Source organism: Pyxicephalus adspersus, chromosome 8 (genome assembly GCF_032062135.1).
Source record: "Pyxicephalus adspersus chromosome 8, UCB_Pads_2.0, whole genome shotgun sequence".
Lineage (NCBI taxonomy): Eukaryota > Metazoa > Chordata > Amphibia > Anura > Pyxicephalidae > Pyxicephalus > Pyxicephalus adspersus.
This window is the reverse complement of record NC_092865.1, coordinates 57,327,691-57,346,838: the sequence shown is the minus strand read 5'-3', so window position 1 is coordinate 57,346,838 and position 19,148 is coordinate 57,327,691. Positions and strand designations below refer to the sequence as shown.

The following is a 19,148-nucleotide window of genomic DNA, read 5'->3' as shown; positions in this document are numbered from 1 at the left end:
TCACCCCCGAACTGCTTCCTCTGGTGGAGGGCAACATGTAATGTTTTACCTGCAGCAGCCAAAGGAGAATGAATGGGGGAGGTAGTAAGCAGTTCAGTCCACTAGTTTTTTATGAATAGGTGCAATGATTCAGGCGGCCTGGCGGTTGACGAGCTGAATGACACCCACTTTACACCCACTTTATGGAAGTCTAAATTTGGATTTTTTAAAATTAAAGCTCTTCCATCAAAAACATAACTTGATGCCTATTGCTCAGTTTCACTATAAGCCCTATGCCTAAAGCTGTGTACAGATTGATAGATGTCAGATTATCATTTCTAGTGCTGTAGACCAGTGGTCACCAACCTTTTCGGACCCACGGACCACTAAATTTACTGGCTCAGACCAGGCATGCGCTGGGAGCCGGGTGTCACTTAAAGGAAAAGAAACTTCCCCCATAGTGACGTCATGATGCTAGAACCCGCCCACTTCCCCATCACAGGTCTGAGCCTGCGATGGGGGAGTCGGTGGTTTGTGGCCAGAGAGACAACCCACCCACCACCCTGAACCTGCGATCTGTATGGGGCACATGGTCCGCGGCTCAGGCTGTTTAGGTATTTTTGTCTTTGGGGGTTTATTTCTTTCCTACTTGATAATTTATTATATAAGAATTATGTTTTCCTCTAGATTATATTTTTATACTTCTCTCTGCATCAACTCTCCCACAATGAAATTACACAATTTAATTGGAAATCACCTCCAATCTGTATAACCAAGCTGCATTTCATCAGAGTAAAAATTGAAGTTATTTGTGATGTCATTTCTTGTACATATGCAGATCTCTGCTGGAAATAGAAATGAATATTCTCTACCAGCTCTCTCCAGTCCTGTAAATAAACATGTCATCCATGTAATGCCTAGAATTGGATGGGGAAATTACAATAGCATTGTGACTGCTCGTGCCGGACGGATCTGTGACACAATGTACATTCCTTCTGTATTGCTAATATGACACTAAGATGTGACTGTCCCATCTCGTCTAGATAACAATGCCGTCATATTACAAGGAAAAAAAGATTGTGTGTTGGATATCTTTTCCCATACCCTATTCACTCGCTGACAGATATAATAAATAGTTTTTGCAGTGGTGTGCCAGAAATGTTTTGGGTGCAAAACAATTGTCCCTTTTTAAGGCTGAACTGTGGGCAAACCGCTAAATACACATCAGAAGAATATGCTTGAAAGCTGCTTTATCTGTATTTTCAGCATAACCTTGTCAGACAGGGAAGGAAACCTGGCTTTTCTCAATTGATCAGCTCTTAACTCTTCTTTCCATTCCCCAGACCAGTGTTTCTCAACCAGTGTTCCTCCTCAGGTCAGTTTTAGTGACACCAGTGATCATTTTGGCTATCTGTAAGGAGACATTCTTCCCAATGGCAAGCAATGTAAGAAGCATTCTTCCCACTGAACACCACACTAATGTACTGTGAGCTGCAGATATAGTAATTAAAGAAGGGGTTTCCTAGGACCTGAATGTTATTTAAGGAGTCCCCCCCATGTTCAAAATGTCAAGAAACTGTTCCCTAGCCTATTATCTCATTTTACAGCACAAAAGCAGAACTGATTGGCTCCCTGTGCTGATTTTTCTCTTCCACTCTGAGGTTTGCTGTAATGTCGAATAAAAGAGGCAGATACAAATTTACCAATTTGTGTTATAGCAATAATCATAGTAATAGTTTGTAATAAAAATAGTAATTACATTCCAATGTATTTACAGAAAGTGAAAGGGCATTGTTTATTTTTTTCTTCATCATTTAGTAAAGATTAGACCGGTCTTTCTTGAGCTTTATAACATGGGGGACCCCAAAAATACCTTCAGGACATGGGGAACCCCTTCTATATTTACTATATTCACAGCTCATATTACATTAGTGCTGTGTTTCCCAACCTTACAATTTTACGCTGGATAAATCCCATGGCACATCACCAAACAAAAATGTCACATATATAGGTTAACACCAGTATACCTGATGATCTCTCATGGCACACTAATTGGGATGACTAATCACTGCATTAGTGTGGTGGTCAGTAGGAAGAATGTCTCTTCCATTTTTGTTCAATGGAAACAATGTCAAACTTATGGATAGCCAAAAAGATCATTAAACTGATCTGGGAATCACAAATTGCTCAAGGAACCCCTAGTAATCTCTGGAGGAAACCTGCTTGAGATTCGATGCATTAGATCATCATGCAGCTTCTGCAGTGCTTTTAGCTAAAGGTGATTTACCTAAACAAAAACATGGAAAAATAAAATGGTGTATTTTTTTATATATAATCCCAAAAAAATACAGCTTTGTCACACCCCTTATATACCACCTTTTATTTGATCCTCTGGTGTTTAGGGCCTGGTGTTTTTTCTGATATTGATCATACCAAAACCAAATGAGATCTTTAAGATCCTCGGAAAGAAGGTTCTGGATACCAAGTCTGCATATTTAAAGAAATTGGCCAAATATTAGAAATCAATTAATACACTGTAAGGAAAATATTATACAAGTAGTGTAGATTTCAAATGACAGGTATTTTGTTCAAACCTGGACATCTGATCAAATTCAGGCCAAGAGCTGACCATTTGATGCTAAAAAAAAGTTCCAAAAACACCAAAGTTTAATTGCTGGAGCTGCACTATATTGGTGCATAGTGGAGGTTGCACCATTTAACTCACATGGGAGGTGATCGAGGAAAAAGCATTTGCTAAATAAAAGGAATCTTTAGGCTTTTGTTTGTTGTTAAGAATGGCATGAAGCATTGGGCATTGTGGCTACCAATTTTCCGTTGCAGCACAAAGATCCCAGGTTTGAGTTTTACTAGTTTCAGGACGCTGTTTGATTGTTTGTGCGGGTTTCCTTCTGGCACCCATTTTTTTCCCCAAAAAATGTGTTGGTTTATTGCTCTCCCACATTTAACTTTTGACTGTGTTAGATTGATACGATTGATACAAGAAACAATTTGTGTATAATAATTTATAATATAATAATACATGATAATTATTATACAATTATTAGACCAAGATCTGGTCTTTTGGAACTACACTCTTTGAATTCATGAATTAGACATCCAACTGCTCGGCCACAGTAACAGAAGATGTGTTTGGTGTAAACCAAAAACAGAATTTGAAAGGGGAAGAAGCTCATTCTAGCTGTGAAACATGGCGGTGGAAAATGTTATAGGCCAAAGTTGCTCTGCTGCTTTATGGCCTTGACAGCTTGGAGTCTGAGTCCGCAACAAGTTTTGTTTCATATTAACTTGTGGTGGATAACTGTTCCAAAAAAGTTTCAGTTATGGATCTTGCCATAACCATAATGATCAAAGTACTATCAAAGGTGTAAAAGAAAGAAATGAAGGAATATGAAATGGCCCACTCAAAGCCATGGTTTAAATCCCATTGAAATGTTGTGGGTGGATTTGAAATGTACTATTCATGTTTTGCTTCAAAACATGGCCAAACAGATTAATAAATCGATGTCAGGCATTGATGGGCAGGATTGAAAACCTCTGGAAAAAGTAACTTCAAGGGAGTAATGCCGGCTTCATAGCCCAAGGAGGTACTTACATTTGCACACCATTACAGCTGATTTTATATATATATATATATATATATATATATATATAAAATTTTTTTTTTAAATAATAGTTAACAGGGTTTTTCCTTGTGTTTGGATTAAGGTATCACCTGTTTCTTTAGCAATTGTTTGAACAAAGATCTAATGTTTGCCTTTTGAAATATGTTGAAAAAGTTAAAGGTTATAGGTTAGAATGACAAAAGGCAGCAAAAAAGCTTTTGTTCAAAGTGCACTGATCCTTTAATGGACACTGCCCCAAAAAGCCTTGCTTTGGGCCCGTGGTGTACAGCATGCCCACAATTGGACATACAGATACTGCAGCAAAAAGGCATGGTGGCCAATTATATCTACCATGATACTGCGATGGACCTTGCTTGGATTTTGGGGTAATCCTGGAGAGATTGCAGGCACTTTTTGGTGAACAACCAGCCACTGCCTATTAAATAAGTCGCCGATAAAAATCTTTTCATTTAATAAATTTACTTCTAAATTGTGTGTTCTCCATCAGTGGCATACAATATGTTGGGAATTGAGATGGATCAGAGGTTTGTGTCATACATTTCTAGTTGTTTGCTGTCAGTAAATTTCAAAGTCTTTCCGTTATCCAGCAACTGCGTTTCCTCTTCACCAAGCTGTAAAAAATAAATAATCCTAAAGAGATGTCATCATGTTATTTCACAAAAGGTTCTGCAGAGCATATCTGATATAACATAGGGGACACAACTCCATGAAATTGCTCTTTTAAAAATAAATCCCCCTGAAATATCAGAGGCGATTGTTGGAGATCCTAAAATAAAATGGTTTGGCTGACTACTTTATTGGTCTCTGGATTGTATAGGAGCCGTGGTGGTGGGGTAAGCCTCTCTATATTTCACCGTTTGTGTCTTGGTTAGTGGCTCCCCTTTGGTTAGAGAGTTGGAACTTTCTTACCACGGTAGACCTTCACTAGTCTATGTCTGTAGAACCGACCTGTACTGATAACCAACAATGTATGTAACAAAACCAAGCCAAAAAACATGACTTTAAAAGTATTTAACATATGAAAACAATCTACAATTTATTAAACTATAGTAATAGAAATGACAAACATTGCCAATCCTATAAAAATTGTGACCATAATATAACAAACATGTTGCTTGATGATCACTGTGTTTCTCAACACGTTTCACACAGTTTGCTTCATCAGGAGAACCACCACATATATTTATCACTGTCCAGTTGTGGTCACAGTCCTGTAAAAAAAATATATATATCAATACCACAGAAAGAGGAGGAGAGCCACAGATTGGGGTCTGAAACCTCAGATGACGTAGAGTGGCGGGAGCACAACCCAACCATTATGCTGTTTATCATTGGCTCAACTGAGTCCTCTCCTTTTTTTCCACGTAGTACAAACTTTAAATGATATCCATGCATCCCCCATGCTCCAGGTATAGCTCCCCTCTCTGAGTACAGAGAAGAACAATTTTTTGGCTTGTTTTTTTGACATGCTTAACAATGATGTGGTATGGTTAGTAAGGACTCAAATCTTTATTTTGAACCCTTCAATCCAACTCTACTCAAGGTTTACTTTTACTGCTGCCATGTTGGAAAAAATTACTTTACTGTAAGAAAGAGCTTCATGAAACTTTTGTGTTACTCGAGAGGGATGCCACATTTTTGGAGGTCGTCCTCCTCTGGGAAATCTAGTCACCCCCCATCTTGATTGGCCTGGCTGGGTTGCAGTAACTCCCACATGTGCATGTTCATTCATTATAGAAGGAATATAGCTTGTCCCTGCCTGCAATACAGACGTGCCTGCTTGCAGATTTTGTAATCAGAACTATAGTTCTACTTTATAGGAGGCTGATTTTATTACACTTGAAACAAATGCTGGATTTTTGATGCCTAAGTCATTTTACATGGAGTTCTATTTAAAGGACACACATTTTAGGTAAAATAGCTGAATCTGTTGATAAATTTTTTGTTAGTACACTGTTATGAAAATTAAATAAAACCACATGTAGTTCTTTGTCTAAGCAGGTAGAACAGGGGCCCCCATACCTTCCTTAGCCAACAGGGACCCCAAGTCATTTCTGCACAGCGATCCACTGTTGGCTACGTCTGCCACTGTGTCTAAGTGGAAACATTTTATGCACTTCTAATGAAAACCTGAACCCAAAACCCTAATTGCATTGGTCAGCATTCATCTTGGGCATCTGGCAAACTTACTATGGTAGTGATGAATATTTGGACCATATGTGGACAGTGAATGCAGACAAATCTAAGCACAATTTTAATTAGCTCTAATATCCACATTTAAAAGTAAATTCCAAAAGGCATATTTGAAATGAAAACAGGAATACAGCTCTGTAATCATTATTATAGCCTTATATGTATTTTTACATACAAGCAATGCACTGTTAGTATGAAATGAATACTGAATATGACTTGGCATCAGCCTCCTAAAGTCTATTTTACAGCAGAGCGCAGAGCGCAGAGATGGAGAGGTGAAGCTGCACAAGGAGCCTATCAGATTTGCTGTTGTATAAGAAGCATGGTGATAGAAAGGGAGAGAAGTGATCGGCTCATCAGTGCTCAGCTTCTTCTTTCACTGACCACACTTGAAACTATCAAACTTGACTTATTCAGTCTGGTAGACGTGTTTTAATGTATTTACAGTGCGGAGAATGCAGTGAAGTGATGGTTACAACCAATGATCTTTTTGGCTATCTGTAATGATGACATTCTCCCACTGTCCAGCAATGTAAGAGGTATTCTTCCTACTGACCACCACACTAATATACTGTGAGCTGTGGATATATTAACTATAGCAGGGGTTTCCTAAGACCTGAAAGTCATTACAAAGGTTCCCTACTTTAGGTGGATTGATCCTTAAAGCCCACACATTACCTTCCGATTGTTGGGCTCAAGGTAAAACATTTCTGTTACGCTTACCATCAGAATTACCATGCAGTAAGGGCAAAAAAAAAAAAAAAGAATGTAAAGGAAGAGGAGCGAGAAAGTGGAATTAGTGCTGCAGCTGGAAATGGCTTGTAGATAAAGATGAATGGAGACAGATATTCACCGAACCTGCCAACAAATTCATCATACGATTAAGGCTTGAAATGTGCAAATTAGAAGCTGTCAGCCGTCAGCCACCCACACAAGAGCAGGCGCTGTCATCACAAGAACCAGCTCTCTGCTTTCTAGAACTGAGTGCTATTCTCTGCTTGTAAAGGTTTGAAACCCAACTCTGGGTATTTCTTATGGTGTTTAAAATACAAAAGCAGCTCAGGTGCAATACTCACCTTCTCTCTGATGCTGCCCCCTGCAGTACCCGTTCTATGCCACAAGAGTATTTTGGGTTAAATGATGCCCAGCAGCATTCTTCTTGGAAGAGGTCATCCTGTGAGTGCAGGGCACCCTTTACCATGACACCCTGGTCTTACAAGGTGATGATCCAGAAAGTGATTCTGACTCCATCCCATCAGCCAAGACTGCTCACTGCTTGATGCTCCGTCATCATGTGAGCATGTAAACTTTGGGCAAATGGAGTATGAGGGAAATACACTACATTTTTTAAAGCATATATAGAGATAATATTATTTTCCAGTAAAAGAGTTGTGAAAGTTCCACGCATCAGCTCCAGGAGATGGCCCAATAGAAATCTATAGGATAGTCCTGTAGTGCCAGGACACCAAAGACTTGCTTTGCAGAATGCAGTGGAGGGGATGTCTATCAGAATGACTCGTGTGGGTCGAGGAAGGGGTTAATACACTAAAACTGCAAGAAGTCCATTCTTTACGTAGTTTTAGGTGGCGAATTATCATAAGAGTGCAGAGAGCATTCTCGGTGACGGTGTATAAGTTGCAGTATCCAGCAGCAACCTCTTTCATTCCAGTTTTGCTGTAGCCAGTAAAATATGAATTTTGTCAGGCTTCTTTTTCTTTATTTGTTGCATTCTAAACGTGTCCATATCTGTTTTTTTTCTTCCTTAAGAAATGTATTCAGCATCTGACAATTGCTGATATACCCACTAGATGGCAGGAGAAAATCAGTTATGTCTCTACTGAGTTTTACCTAATAAACCAGCAAAATAAACTAATATTTGGTACATTATATTTATATATTTTTGTATCCAAGTTTGTAAGCTGATATATATATATACTTTGTATTATGTGGATTAAAATCTTTAACCTAGAAACTAAAGATTTGAAACATTTAATGCAGCGTTCTATGATTTTGCAAATTAGTTTGTGCTTTCAATAGGTTGTTCAGATAACGACTTGACTAGTACAAAGGAATAAAAAAGAAAAAGCAACCATGAATAAAAGTCAATGCCAATCTTTATATCAATATTATTTATCTTTTTCTAAAACTGCATCACATGTACTATTTAAACACTGATATTTGGGTACACAATGCTCATGTACATACTAACCCTAAAGGAAAAGCCCAGCATTATTTGCCTGGTTCCTGGTTGTTGTAGTTAAAATCCAGAGATGTTCACCTATATATAGTTAGGGTAGTATCTCCTCTGACTCATTGGGCCTGATTTAATAAAGCTCCCCAAGGCTGGAGAGGATATACATTCATCGGAGAATCGGGGTGATCCAACAAACCTGGAATAGATTTCTTACCAGATCCAGGTTTGCTGGATCACCCAACTTCACTCATTCATTCCAAGGAAGGCATTACAATGTTATATTTATTCGCAGTATTTTCTGTTTGCTTGTCAAACTTAAATCTATTTTTGTCTGAATGCATTGAAAAGATATGTACTAATTAATATACATTTTCTTTAAATGCTTTTTTGATTCGCTGCTCGTATTTTGCAGCTTTTTCTTTAGTGAGCTTGACATGGAAAGCTGAAATGTGGCAAAATGATAAAAAATAATTACACTGCCTTAAGGAAGACTTTGTCTTTCCTGGCATGAAAAAAAATATGTGTGTGTATAGAAAATTTCCCCCTAGACCCTTTTAACCCGCCACACCACCTGGCACTTGTCAGGTGCTGCTGAAAATTTGGGTCACGATACAGGGGCTCTCACCCAAATACAGCTTCATCCCACCCAGCTTAAAATAAATTCTGGGGAGAATACTAAGTGTATCTTTTTATATAGATGCAGTGTATATGATGAAGTTATTATAATTTAGAGAGGAGAGAGAAGGGGAGGAAGGCAGAGAATGAGGCACTCCAATTAATCTATTCCAACATTTACTGCCTGAATTTCTGCAACACCATATAAACACACAGTACACTTTTTTCATTTTATGGAAGCCTCTTAATAAAAGTTTCACTTTAGCAACAACGCCACATCTATGTAAAACAAAATAAAATATTTATTATTGGAATAGTAAAATTAAAAAAACCAAAGACTAGACAGTAAATTCTGTCCACAAGGATCTTGTAGGATACAATCCAGTAATGGATATTTGTTACTAAAGAATAATATTTTTAATTCAGTTGAATGAGTCAAAGAGGGTTACATTTCCCTTCCCTATGCTACTATAGGAATTTGACTCTTTTGTTTGTTTAATTGTATAAAATGGACCTGAGTTATTAAAGCTTTCCAAGCCTGGAGAAGATACGCTATCATTGTAGAACCATGGGATCCAGGAAACCTGAAATGGATCTGGTCCAGGATTGAAAAAAAATGCCAACTAATAGCAAATGTTTTTTAAGAACTCCAGTCTAGGATTGTTCAATCCACAAGGCTCTCCCCTGATAGCCTATGGTCTCCAGTCTTGGAGACCTTTAATAAATCAGGCCCCATAAGCCAACAAGTGTGGAGGTATTGCTAGGCTTTCTTTTTAGAAAACCTACCTGGATCTGATATTCATGACCCGGTAATAAAAGTTTAGTATTCAAGGAAAAGTGCAATATTTGTTTATAGTCTGTAAAAGGTCAATTATTAAAATACAATTCCCTATTTAAAGTGACACTAAACCCTGGGTATTTCTCACATGTTCCCGTCCCATTGTGGGCACCATCCATCATCCATCTTGATTGGACAGGCTGATGCATCAGCAAATTTCGACAGCAATCAGGCCGGGAAGAATACTTATTGACATCACCTCTGCAGTAAGGAGCTGCCGGATGTACAATTTGTACAATTTTTTCTAGTGAAGATTTAGTTCCACTTTAAATTTTACCAAGAACTTAGTAAAGTCTACAAGGAACGCGATTCAACCTGGTAATTTAGATTTCTGTTACCACTGCTGTAAACATTAATATTGTGTTTCAACTGATTGTTCTCTAACCACAGGTACGAGGTAACCTCGTCTTCACAAATAACACTCTGAATATATATAAGGCAGATAAGAAGAAACAATTTCAAGCAGTTCATTGTTTAACATTTCATCCATTTTGATGTCTAAATGTCACCGTCTTGGTGAAAAGGGGCAGCAGCGTTTCGCGGGAAATGGATGTGGCAGGCGGCCCAAAGATGACATTATTTCAGTTTAGTCTTTGGAAGAGGGCACGTCGGATTTTGTTCTTGTGCAGCGAGATGCTCAGAGCTCAGATTCAAATGGGAAGAAAAGGAAAGATCAAAGATAATCTAAGATAAAATAGACAGAGCTTTGGAATATAGAGGAAGTCATTACTCTGTAAGTCCCCTTCACAGGCCAATATTGCAGCACCACAGAAGTCAGGAAGCCATGCTGTGATCACCTTCCCCCCTGACAGGTAGATTGTAGTTTTTTTATATTTTTTGTTTTCATCCTGAAATCCTTTCAGAGTTTCCCTTTCGCCTGCGTGTGTTTAACGAAACAAAAAGCTAATGTAAAGGCATGGAGTGTTATGAAGCATGAAGTTCTATGAATATTTATGCCAAACTTCACAAGTCGGCAATCTCTCTTATTTTCCAGACATATTGAGGTCAGCTTGCAGCCTTGACCCCGGATTTAGAGTGCAGCACACAAGCCTGCCTTTTCCAGATGACTGTGGATCAGACGATACGTGTTTGCCGTATTCATCATTGTTTTTGGAATATGGTTTTGAGCTCCTTGCTACGTCCCTTCCCTACATTTACAGTGGACTTTTTTTTTTTTGTTAAAAGAATCCTGGCCCCTGACAAATAATAATTTTTTTATTCTTTTTTTTTTTTTTTACTTTTTGCATGCCCTCTCCATCCTGTTCAGCATCAGTGATTGACAGGTAATCTTGCAGCCTGCTGGGATACCATGTCCATATCCTTGGAGGGTGTTGAAGTCCATGCCGGATTTACTGCATGGTATTGGGCTGCATCCCTGTAGGGATAACAGGAAGGAACAGCCAGCTACAGATGACATCACAAATGGGGATGGTGGCATGGGACTTGGCGTGCGGCAGCTGAAGGTGCTGTGGGTGTATTTTTTTTTACGTCTATCACTAAATGCACATTTAAAAATGGGCCATAGGGATGCAAGGTCAGCATTATAGCTAAACCCAGATTTTTTTTTTGCCAAGAAGAAGCTGTAGGCAGGGAACGACAGCCCCTGTATTGTGACCCAACTTTTCAGTTCAGCTTTTCAGTCGGGTGGTGCGCCCGACTAAAAGGGCCCGTGGAGAACATTGTTCCAGGCAAAGGGCTTTCCGCTGGAAATACATACAGTATATGGGAGCTGTCTTAACCACCAAAGGTTTCACATTTCTGTCCATCTGTTCCTGAGATTGTAACTGCCCTGTCACGTAGTACAGCAACTAAAACTTTTCTGTACTGCAAAAAAAACAACAGAGTTCCATGGTACCCTAGGGTTCCTCCAAAGAGGTTGTTAGGATTTCTCTGAGCAATGAGCAGTTTGTGCCATACATGTAGTATTTAGAGCAGGGGTTCCCTGAGACTTAAATATTATTTCAAGGATTCTTCTATGGTAAAAAAGTTGAGATTGGCTGCATTAAGGACACTTTCTTTCCCCCTTTCTTTGATTAGATATTATCGGAGCTTCAACAGTTTCTAGTGATCATCTCTCTCTGAGTGCTCTCTTAGCCTGTTTATTGTTAGCACATTTGCACATTGCATACCTATTTAAATAATAGGGAAAATAATAAAACAAACACAGTCATTGCTTGAAAGAATGATAGCCTGCAATACATTACATGTTTGTTTTTGCATTTAAGACTTTATTAACTTTTATTTAACTCAATTGGAGGATCGGATCAGTTGCTACAGGCAACACAGAAGGTTCTTCTTGTTTTGACACTTTTTTTATCCAAGGCCAAATCTGTGTTGACAGGACGTAATGGACAGTAATATTCTGTTTATCTTCCTCTCCGGCAAGCACAAGCTCCCTCCTCATACCCCACGTCTGCTGAGCAAGAAGCTATTCAGCGGAATACTGCACGGTTCACATTTAATCAGTGCTCCTTTTTAACACACAACCAGTCATGCAGACCGCGCCACTTAATTCAACATAGATGTTCTGCCAGAGGCCTAATTGTAGCAACACGTCTGGGACTCCAGGCTCGTTTTACTGGGTTGGACGGTTTCATGTTGTGTTAGGGATGGATCCCTTGTCAGTTCTTGTCAGTTACAAAACTTGTGGTCAGTTTGAGATGCCTCATTTTAAAGAATGCGTTGGTGGGGCATCGAAACACAGATAATTAGATGAACCGCAAACACAGAGTACACATGCTAGCAGCAGACGTTTTGTAGCTTGGTCATATATCTTTAACCAAGACAGACAGAAATAAAAAAAACAGTGCAGTGATGTAACATATACCGGTACATTCATTTTAAATAAAATTAAATGATTTTACTTGTTTCCAGTCTTTTGTAAAGAGCTGCAGAATAGAACTAGGGGGGGTCAGAAGAGGTAGCAGCAGGATCCAATAAGGTGCACTACATGCACATGGGCAGACCGTTTAACCTAATGGAGACGTCATAAGACTTCTGCTGCTTTTTACCATCTAGTTAGCATACTGGGGGTGAAATGATGGCACCAATAAAACAGGGAAACACTTATAAGTCTAGAGCCACTCAGTTACTGTTCAATAAGATGTTGTAGACATTGAGGGTACCTATAGGTTTGGCATAAACTGTAGGAGAGAAGAGTAGTACCCCAGTTGGCTGGACTGTGTAAATTTCAGGAGTAGTTGCACAGAAATACCAATCTATTGATGGCTAGAACAAGGGACAATCATTTAAAATGAATGGTATAAGGGCAGATGTTGGGGTTTACTTTGTAAATCTCCTAGCATGGCAAGAATGAGCAAAGCAATATGGCACCAGCTGGTAATCCTGCATCCCTAGGGTCTCTCCAGGGTGAATACATGAATGTTGCTTTTTTCTAAACCAGATATTCTCCACTATTGACTCACTATATATAAAAATATAAAATAAAAATAAAAAAGACTAACCCGAAACCTAAAGTATATATCAAGACAAACTTTTTTTTTTTTAATAGAATAAGGAATGGTTAGAACATTTTAAGTTTTTCTTTCCATATTTGTCTCATTGCAAAGATTTCTTTTTCTCCTGTACTGTACATACAGGAGTACAAGAAGTGAGAGGAGATCTCCTCAAAGTAAAGGGAAGACAAGGGCTGACACCAACCATCATTTTTTTTTAACCACCATATTTAAAAGGCTGACACCAACCATTATTTTTTAAAAAAAAGATTTTAATACATTGGGGCAGATTTGAATCCTAGTCTGGCAATAATTGCAGTCTATGATCATTATGTCTAGTCCTCTATGGAATAAATGAAGGAAACTGAGTTCACTGGGATAAGAAGGCGGCATGGATCATTTAGGACCTAACCAATATTGTAACCTTTTCCCACTATGCTCTGTTTCCTTTTTAACTTTGATAATTTTTTTTTTAGAAGTTGAAAAAGCGTTGGCAATAAAAACTTGTGTTTTTAATTTCTGCCCACTATATCCAAAACCTAAAAGCAGCAATTAGATATTCTTGAGTTACGCTCATTGGCTCCCTAACAATTTCCCTTAGCCATTTGTTGACAGTTGTAGGTACATTCCAGTATATCATACGGTAACAAAATAGTTTGTGATGCAAAGCAGCATCAGCAGGCTGCATTTTGACAAATTTAATATAACCCTACAAGTTTTGCACTTGAATTCAAAACCTATGAATTGCCTTTTTCCTTTTTACAGGTTGCTTGCCTTATTCGTGTCCCTTCTGAAGTGGTTAAGCAGAGGGCACAAGTGTCTCCATCTTCCACTACCTACCAGATGTTTGCTGCTACACTACGCCAAGAGGTGAGTCATGAGAATCCTTTGAAGAATTTCTGGGAAGTATGTAAGAGGACAGATTTTGGATGATAAACCAAAATGTTTGTAGATTTGAAAAATATTGGGGTAATTTAAAATTAAATATAAAAAACAATAGGATTGTACCTTAAAAATACACTGTCATCAACAGAAAAAAAGTGCTGGAATAAGCACTTACCTTTTTAATAATTTTGAAACACTTTCAATGTGCCTTTGAACATGCTAGAAGATATGACTTTTCCAGAAAGGGTCAATTCCCTAGCACACCTCCCTCTCTCCCTAAAAGTCATAGCCTTTTTCTCTTCTAGGAGTGTCTGATTACTCTCCGTGTTGGCCCAGCTCCTCCACCCTACCCTTAAACTTTTTCCAAAGCCTTTATGCAACAGCTGGGAAGGAATGGAAAGCAATGTTATTAGAATATCACTTGAATGACAGTTCTGAGTCCGCTTGGGCTGCTGACATCACATGGGGGACTTTTGGATACCTACACATGGGAGGCTTACGGATAAAAAACATGCAATAAATATATTGTGTATTTGTATATAATCTTATGGGAAAGGTTTTGTTGGCATGGATAGTCTGGCGACAGGCTCTCTTTAAAGTCAATGGGACTGACTTTTTAAAGCTCTCTCAAGGCTGGAGATCATACACTTTCATCAGTGAAGCTGGGATGGATCTGGTCAAGGATTCAAAACATTAGCATAGCAAATGACTTTGAAAAATCCATTCCAGGTTTACTGGATCACCCTGCTTTACTGATGAAAGTGTATCCTCTCTACCTTTGGAGAGCTTTCATAAATTAGGCCAAATCTTTACATTTGTCTATGCAGTTCACACCAGCAGGCTCACTTTATTGCCCCCCACCTACCTATCTTCAACTTTCTTTCACTGAACTTTATTTCACCAGTGAACCTGGATAACCAGCTTTTTATTGTGACCACCACAAAGAGCAGTTTGCGTTTTCATGTGAATATTTTTTAAGGTCATCCATCAACACTTTCCACTAAAGGAGCATGTAACCCCCTACACTTACTCCCCAAAATGCATTCTCAGACTCAAGAGGCCCTTTCCAGGACCCACTTTGTCAAGAAGAGGCTAAAAAAACATTAACAAAAAAACAAAAAGAGTAAAAAGAAAACATTAAAGTCATAGAATAGGGTGGTGGTGGACAAAGGAAAGGTCACTATCAATTTATATGGGAGTGACTTGTCAAGAGTGGTAGAAATGATAAACTCTCTTTAATGTGATACACAAAATTATATATAACACTATTACAAAATAAGTATCAACAAGAACCCTTTTTGAGAAAGTAAACCGAATTCTACAATATTCCCATGTATCCAATTGGCAAACACACCCTGGCTAACTGGATACATAGAATATTCACTGCAGCACAGAGCAATTTAGAAGATGGGTATCATTGATTTTGTAGAAGAGTAAACCTATGCAATTATGTTATTTATTTATTGTATATATTTAAAATAATGGAGCAGAGATATGCTCATGCCATAGACTTTGTATTTTTATGATGCCAATTTCTCCCTTTATATTGCAGGGTATACGGGGCTTATATCGAGGATATAAAAGTACAGTACTGAGAGAGGTAAGTCATTGCATAATAATTGTATGATACAGCTAATTAGTGCTGGTAAACAAAACTGCTCATTTATTTTATATATTTGGATGTAGATATATATGTAGATCCTGAGGTACAGAAGAAGGCTTATACTGTGGATGGTTAAATTGTATCTCTTCTTTTCATGTAATCAAGCTTGTTCTTAATACCTGTCATTGTGTTCAAGAAATTTGGTAGGACCAAGGTCAAATTGTACAGAAAAAGTAGATATTTGCATATAAATGATATCTCTTAAGCCTATCTTTATAATGGGTTTACATGGCTACTCAAAGTACCCCTCCCAGAGCCTAGGCTTTACATTGCGTATAAATGCTGAAATGCTGCTGGGTCACTGCTGGAATTTGTTGCAGGGGAGATGAGATGCTTAGTGATTGCTGGGTGTCAATATTGGAGAGGAAGGAGGTGTAAGCACACCTGAGTTGCAAAATTACAGCCTAGAGGGGTAGCTTGGGGAGCTGAGGTGCTAAATACTGCTGGCAGGGGTAAGGTGAGCCACTTAGAGCAACTTCAGTGCTTCTGATGTTGAACTTTGAGGATGAATTGCTCTACAGTGCCTACAGCTACAGATGGCATTGGGTTTGTTTTAAAGCTCATTTATTGCTTGTTGACATATATAAATACTTTAACGTTCCTAACTTTGTTCTCTGTAAACATCAGGCTAATGGCTCAGCTTTCTAAAATTAAAAAAGACAAATTATATGAGTTTTCTATGGAGATGGTTTTTAAATAAGCCAAAATAGCATTATCCTATCATGGGTTTTATAGCCTACCAAACACATGTTTTTCCATCAGTTTTCATCAACATTCTATTATAATACAAAGGCGTACAAGTCGCTCTGACTTACCCTAGACCTCAGAAATTAATGAATACATTTTCATGCCAATGAAAGGCAGTTTTGCATACCAACAAATAGGCGAAATGACTAACTCCAGCCCAGCTCAGCTCTCTTATAAAAATCACCCTGACATATGTCAGTAGAGTAATTAATTTTCCAGCTGCGATAAAAAGATCAGAATGCGACCTTTCCGAGGCGTGTTCGCTCCACAAAAATGGCAGCACTTTGTATGGAATTTAATTGGGGTCTTTTCGATTCTGTGTAGTTATAAAAGAACCTTCAAAACTGATTTTGAATGAAATATTTGCTAATTTTCAGATATCAGTCTGTGAAATGAAAACAATTATTGATGTGGGAGATGAGGATTTTCTCATCTTGAGATAAACGTGCGCTTTGCTTATTAGGACGGGGGTTGGATGCTGTTTTTTGTTGATTAGGTTGGCGTATACAGTATTTTCTATTATTGAAAAATATTTTCATGTAAAGCAGGTAAGAAGCTATTGTGTCTATTTTTGATTGTTCAGTTTAACCAGGTTTGAGATTTAAAGTGACCCTGTTGCTAAAATTTAAGTCTGTATAAACTTAATACCCTGCAGTTAAAAGCTCTCCTGCTGTCTGCACCTAGAATAAATTAGAGGAATGGACGCTGAAAGATAATGCAAAACCTCATCCTGGCAACCAAACTGGTGCTACGCATGCGCACCAGACACCCAGAAACCCAGCTGTCCCCGATCCCTCGTAGGGCGGTGCCATCTTCTTTCTTGTTTCCTCCTTGTGATGTTTCGGCCATCTTGATTGGCTGGGCTGGAATGATGTACCTCTGGTGAGCGGGTGTATATCCATTTGCTACATGCACCAAGGAAGCCAAGAATGCCGGGTATCCTGGCAACCAAAGCTGGTGCTACGCATGCGCAGCTCATCTTTTTGTCCAGAAACCCAGAAAGATCAGGCAGGTAGGAGATATTATTGCTGAAGGGACATTGCCTGTCCTTCTCTACTATAATAACCTGCTTGAAGTGGAACTTCTGCTTTAGAATGTAACCTTACCCCCCCCGCCCCTTCTTACCTCTTGTCACTACTGGATGCAGTAAGAGCACCCACTAAAAAAAGGAGGGGACCAGGCACCAAAGATATTTTTAGCCACCACTTGATATGCATTGCCTGGCTTCTAATTAATTGTTTATTCTAACATAAATTTTACATACAAGGATGTTTGATTGAATGAACGTGCATGCTTGTGCCCATGGAGATGGAAGGATGTACCAGGATTCTAAAATTAGAACATCCTTTAGGACCAGTCTATTTCTCCTCCTTGCAAGTTTGTTAATTTTACAAGACATTGATGCAAAAATCTTAAAAATTATTTGGAGCTAAACAATTATTTTATACCTTACTGGTAATGTCCTGCACACACATCTTTTCCTTCTACCAGATGGGTATTCTGTATTTCAACCTGTCAAACTGCAGGTATTGGGTACAGGATACTAATGCGGATAATTATTTGTAATGCAGGGGGTAAAATTTTGCCTCTGTGAATTCTGGTTGTTAGCACACAAAACTGGCTTAGCTAAATATCCATTTACCAGTGTAATTGCAACTTTAAAGGATGACTTCAAACTCCAGAAACAAGTGTTCCACATCCCGTATAATAGATGATTACACCAGGGCAGATTCTAAATTATTTAGTTTTCATTTTACGCTTCTCCTAATTAGGTCTTATCATGTTTCCAGTAACAAAAAGGTTTGCACAAATTAGCTGCAGTTGAATTAAAGCATCAGTAAGACTTTGCTGATAATTGCACGGGAATGCTTTGACAAATACAGTTGTACAATTACTGAAGACAGACAATAAATTATCTGAATGAAAGCAACGTTAGGTGGAATTTTTTCAATGAAATTAAGAATTTTGAAATTAAATATAAAGTCCAGGATTTGTTGGTGAAGAATAACGTTGGCCAACAGATGTATTCTTTAATGCATGTGTTCTTGTTGTCTGTTGTCAAGACTGGAGAAGATAGACTATCATGGGAGAACCTGGCTTATCCAGCAAACCTAAATTGATTTCTCAAAATTATCTGCTATTAGTTTGCAATCCTGACCCAGATCCATTGCAGGTTTGCTGGATGAAGGTTTCCCCCATGATAATCTGTCTTCTCCAGTCTTGGAGAGATTCCAGTCTTGGAGAGCTTTAATAAATCAGGCCCAGTGTCTTATTATTCTTATTATTACACAGTCTTTAAATAGCGCCAACATATTATTCAGCGCTATACAAAGTCCATAGTCATGTCACTAGCTGTCCCTCGAAGAAGCTCACAATCCAATGTCTCTACCATAATCATATGTCATTAATACAGTTTAAGGTCAATTTTAGGATGAAGCCAATTAACCTAACAGCATGTTTTTGGTATGTGGGAGGAAACTGGAGTACCTGGAGGAAACCCACGCAAACTCCATGTAGACAGTGTACTGGCTGAGATTTGAACCTGGAAAATTGCGCTGCAAAGGCTGGAGTGCTAACTTCTGGGCAACTGTGCTGCCACAAAGACCTCTAAAGCAGTGGTCCCCAACCTTTTGGAGCTTGCAGACCACTAATTTCACGGGCTCCGGGCTGTGTATGCGGGGAACTGCACGTCACTCAAAGGGGAAGGAACTTCCCCTCAGGGTGACATCATGATGCCAGAACCTGCCCACTCTCTCATCGCTGGTCTGAGCCTGCAATGGAAGAGTGAGCAGGTTGATAGGATATCAGAACCTGCCCACCGCCATGTTATAACAATTTATTTTTTCCAAGAAAACATAGAGTATGTTTTTTTGTGTCCTTTTTGCATACCATGGAAGAAGTGAAGATTCTACCTCTATCTGCTCGATCTAATACT

The 19,148-nt window shown here is 38.7% G+C and overlaps 1 protein-coding gene across 1 annotated transcript in view; it reads left to right on the top strand.

Moving 5' to 3' along the window:
- The window catches only part of SLC25A26 (solute carrier family 25 member 26), a 77,119-nt gene that overhangs the window by 5,098 nt on the left and 52,873 nt on the right, over positions 1-19,148 (top strand). The window contains exons 4-5 of the mRNA XM_072420795.1: positions 13,684-13,788; positions 15,356-15,403. Coding sequence (XP_072276896.1) covers positions 13,684-13,788; positions 15,356-15,403 — 153 coding nt within the window. The remainder of the gene's footprint in view (positions 1-13,683; positions 13,789-15,355; positions 15,404-19,148) is intronic.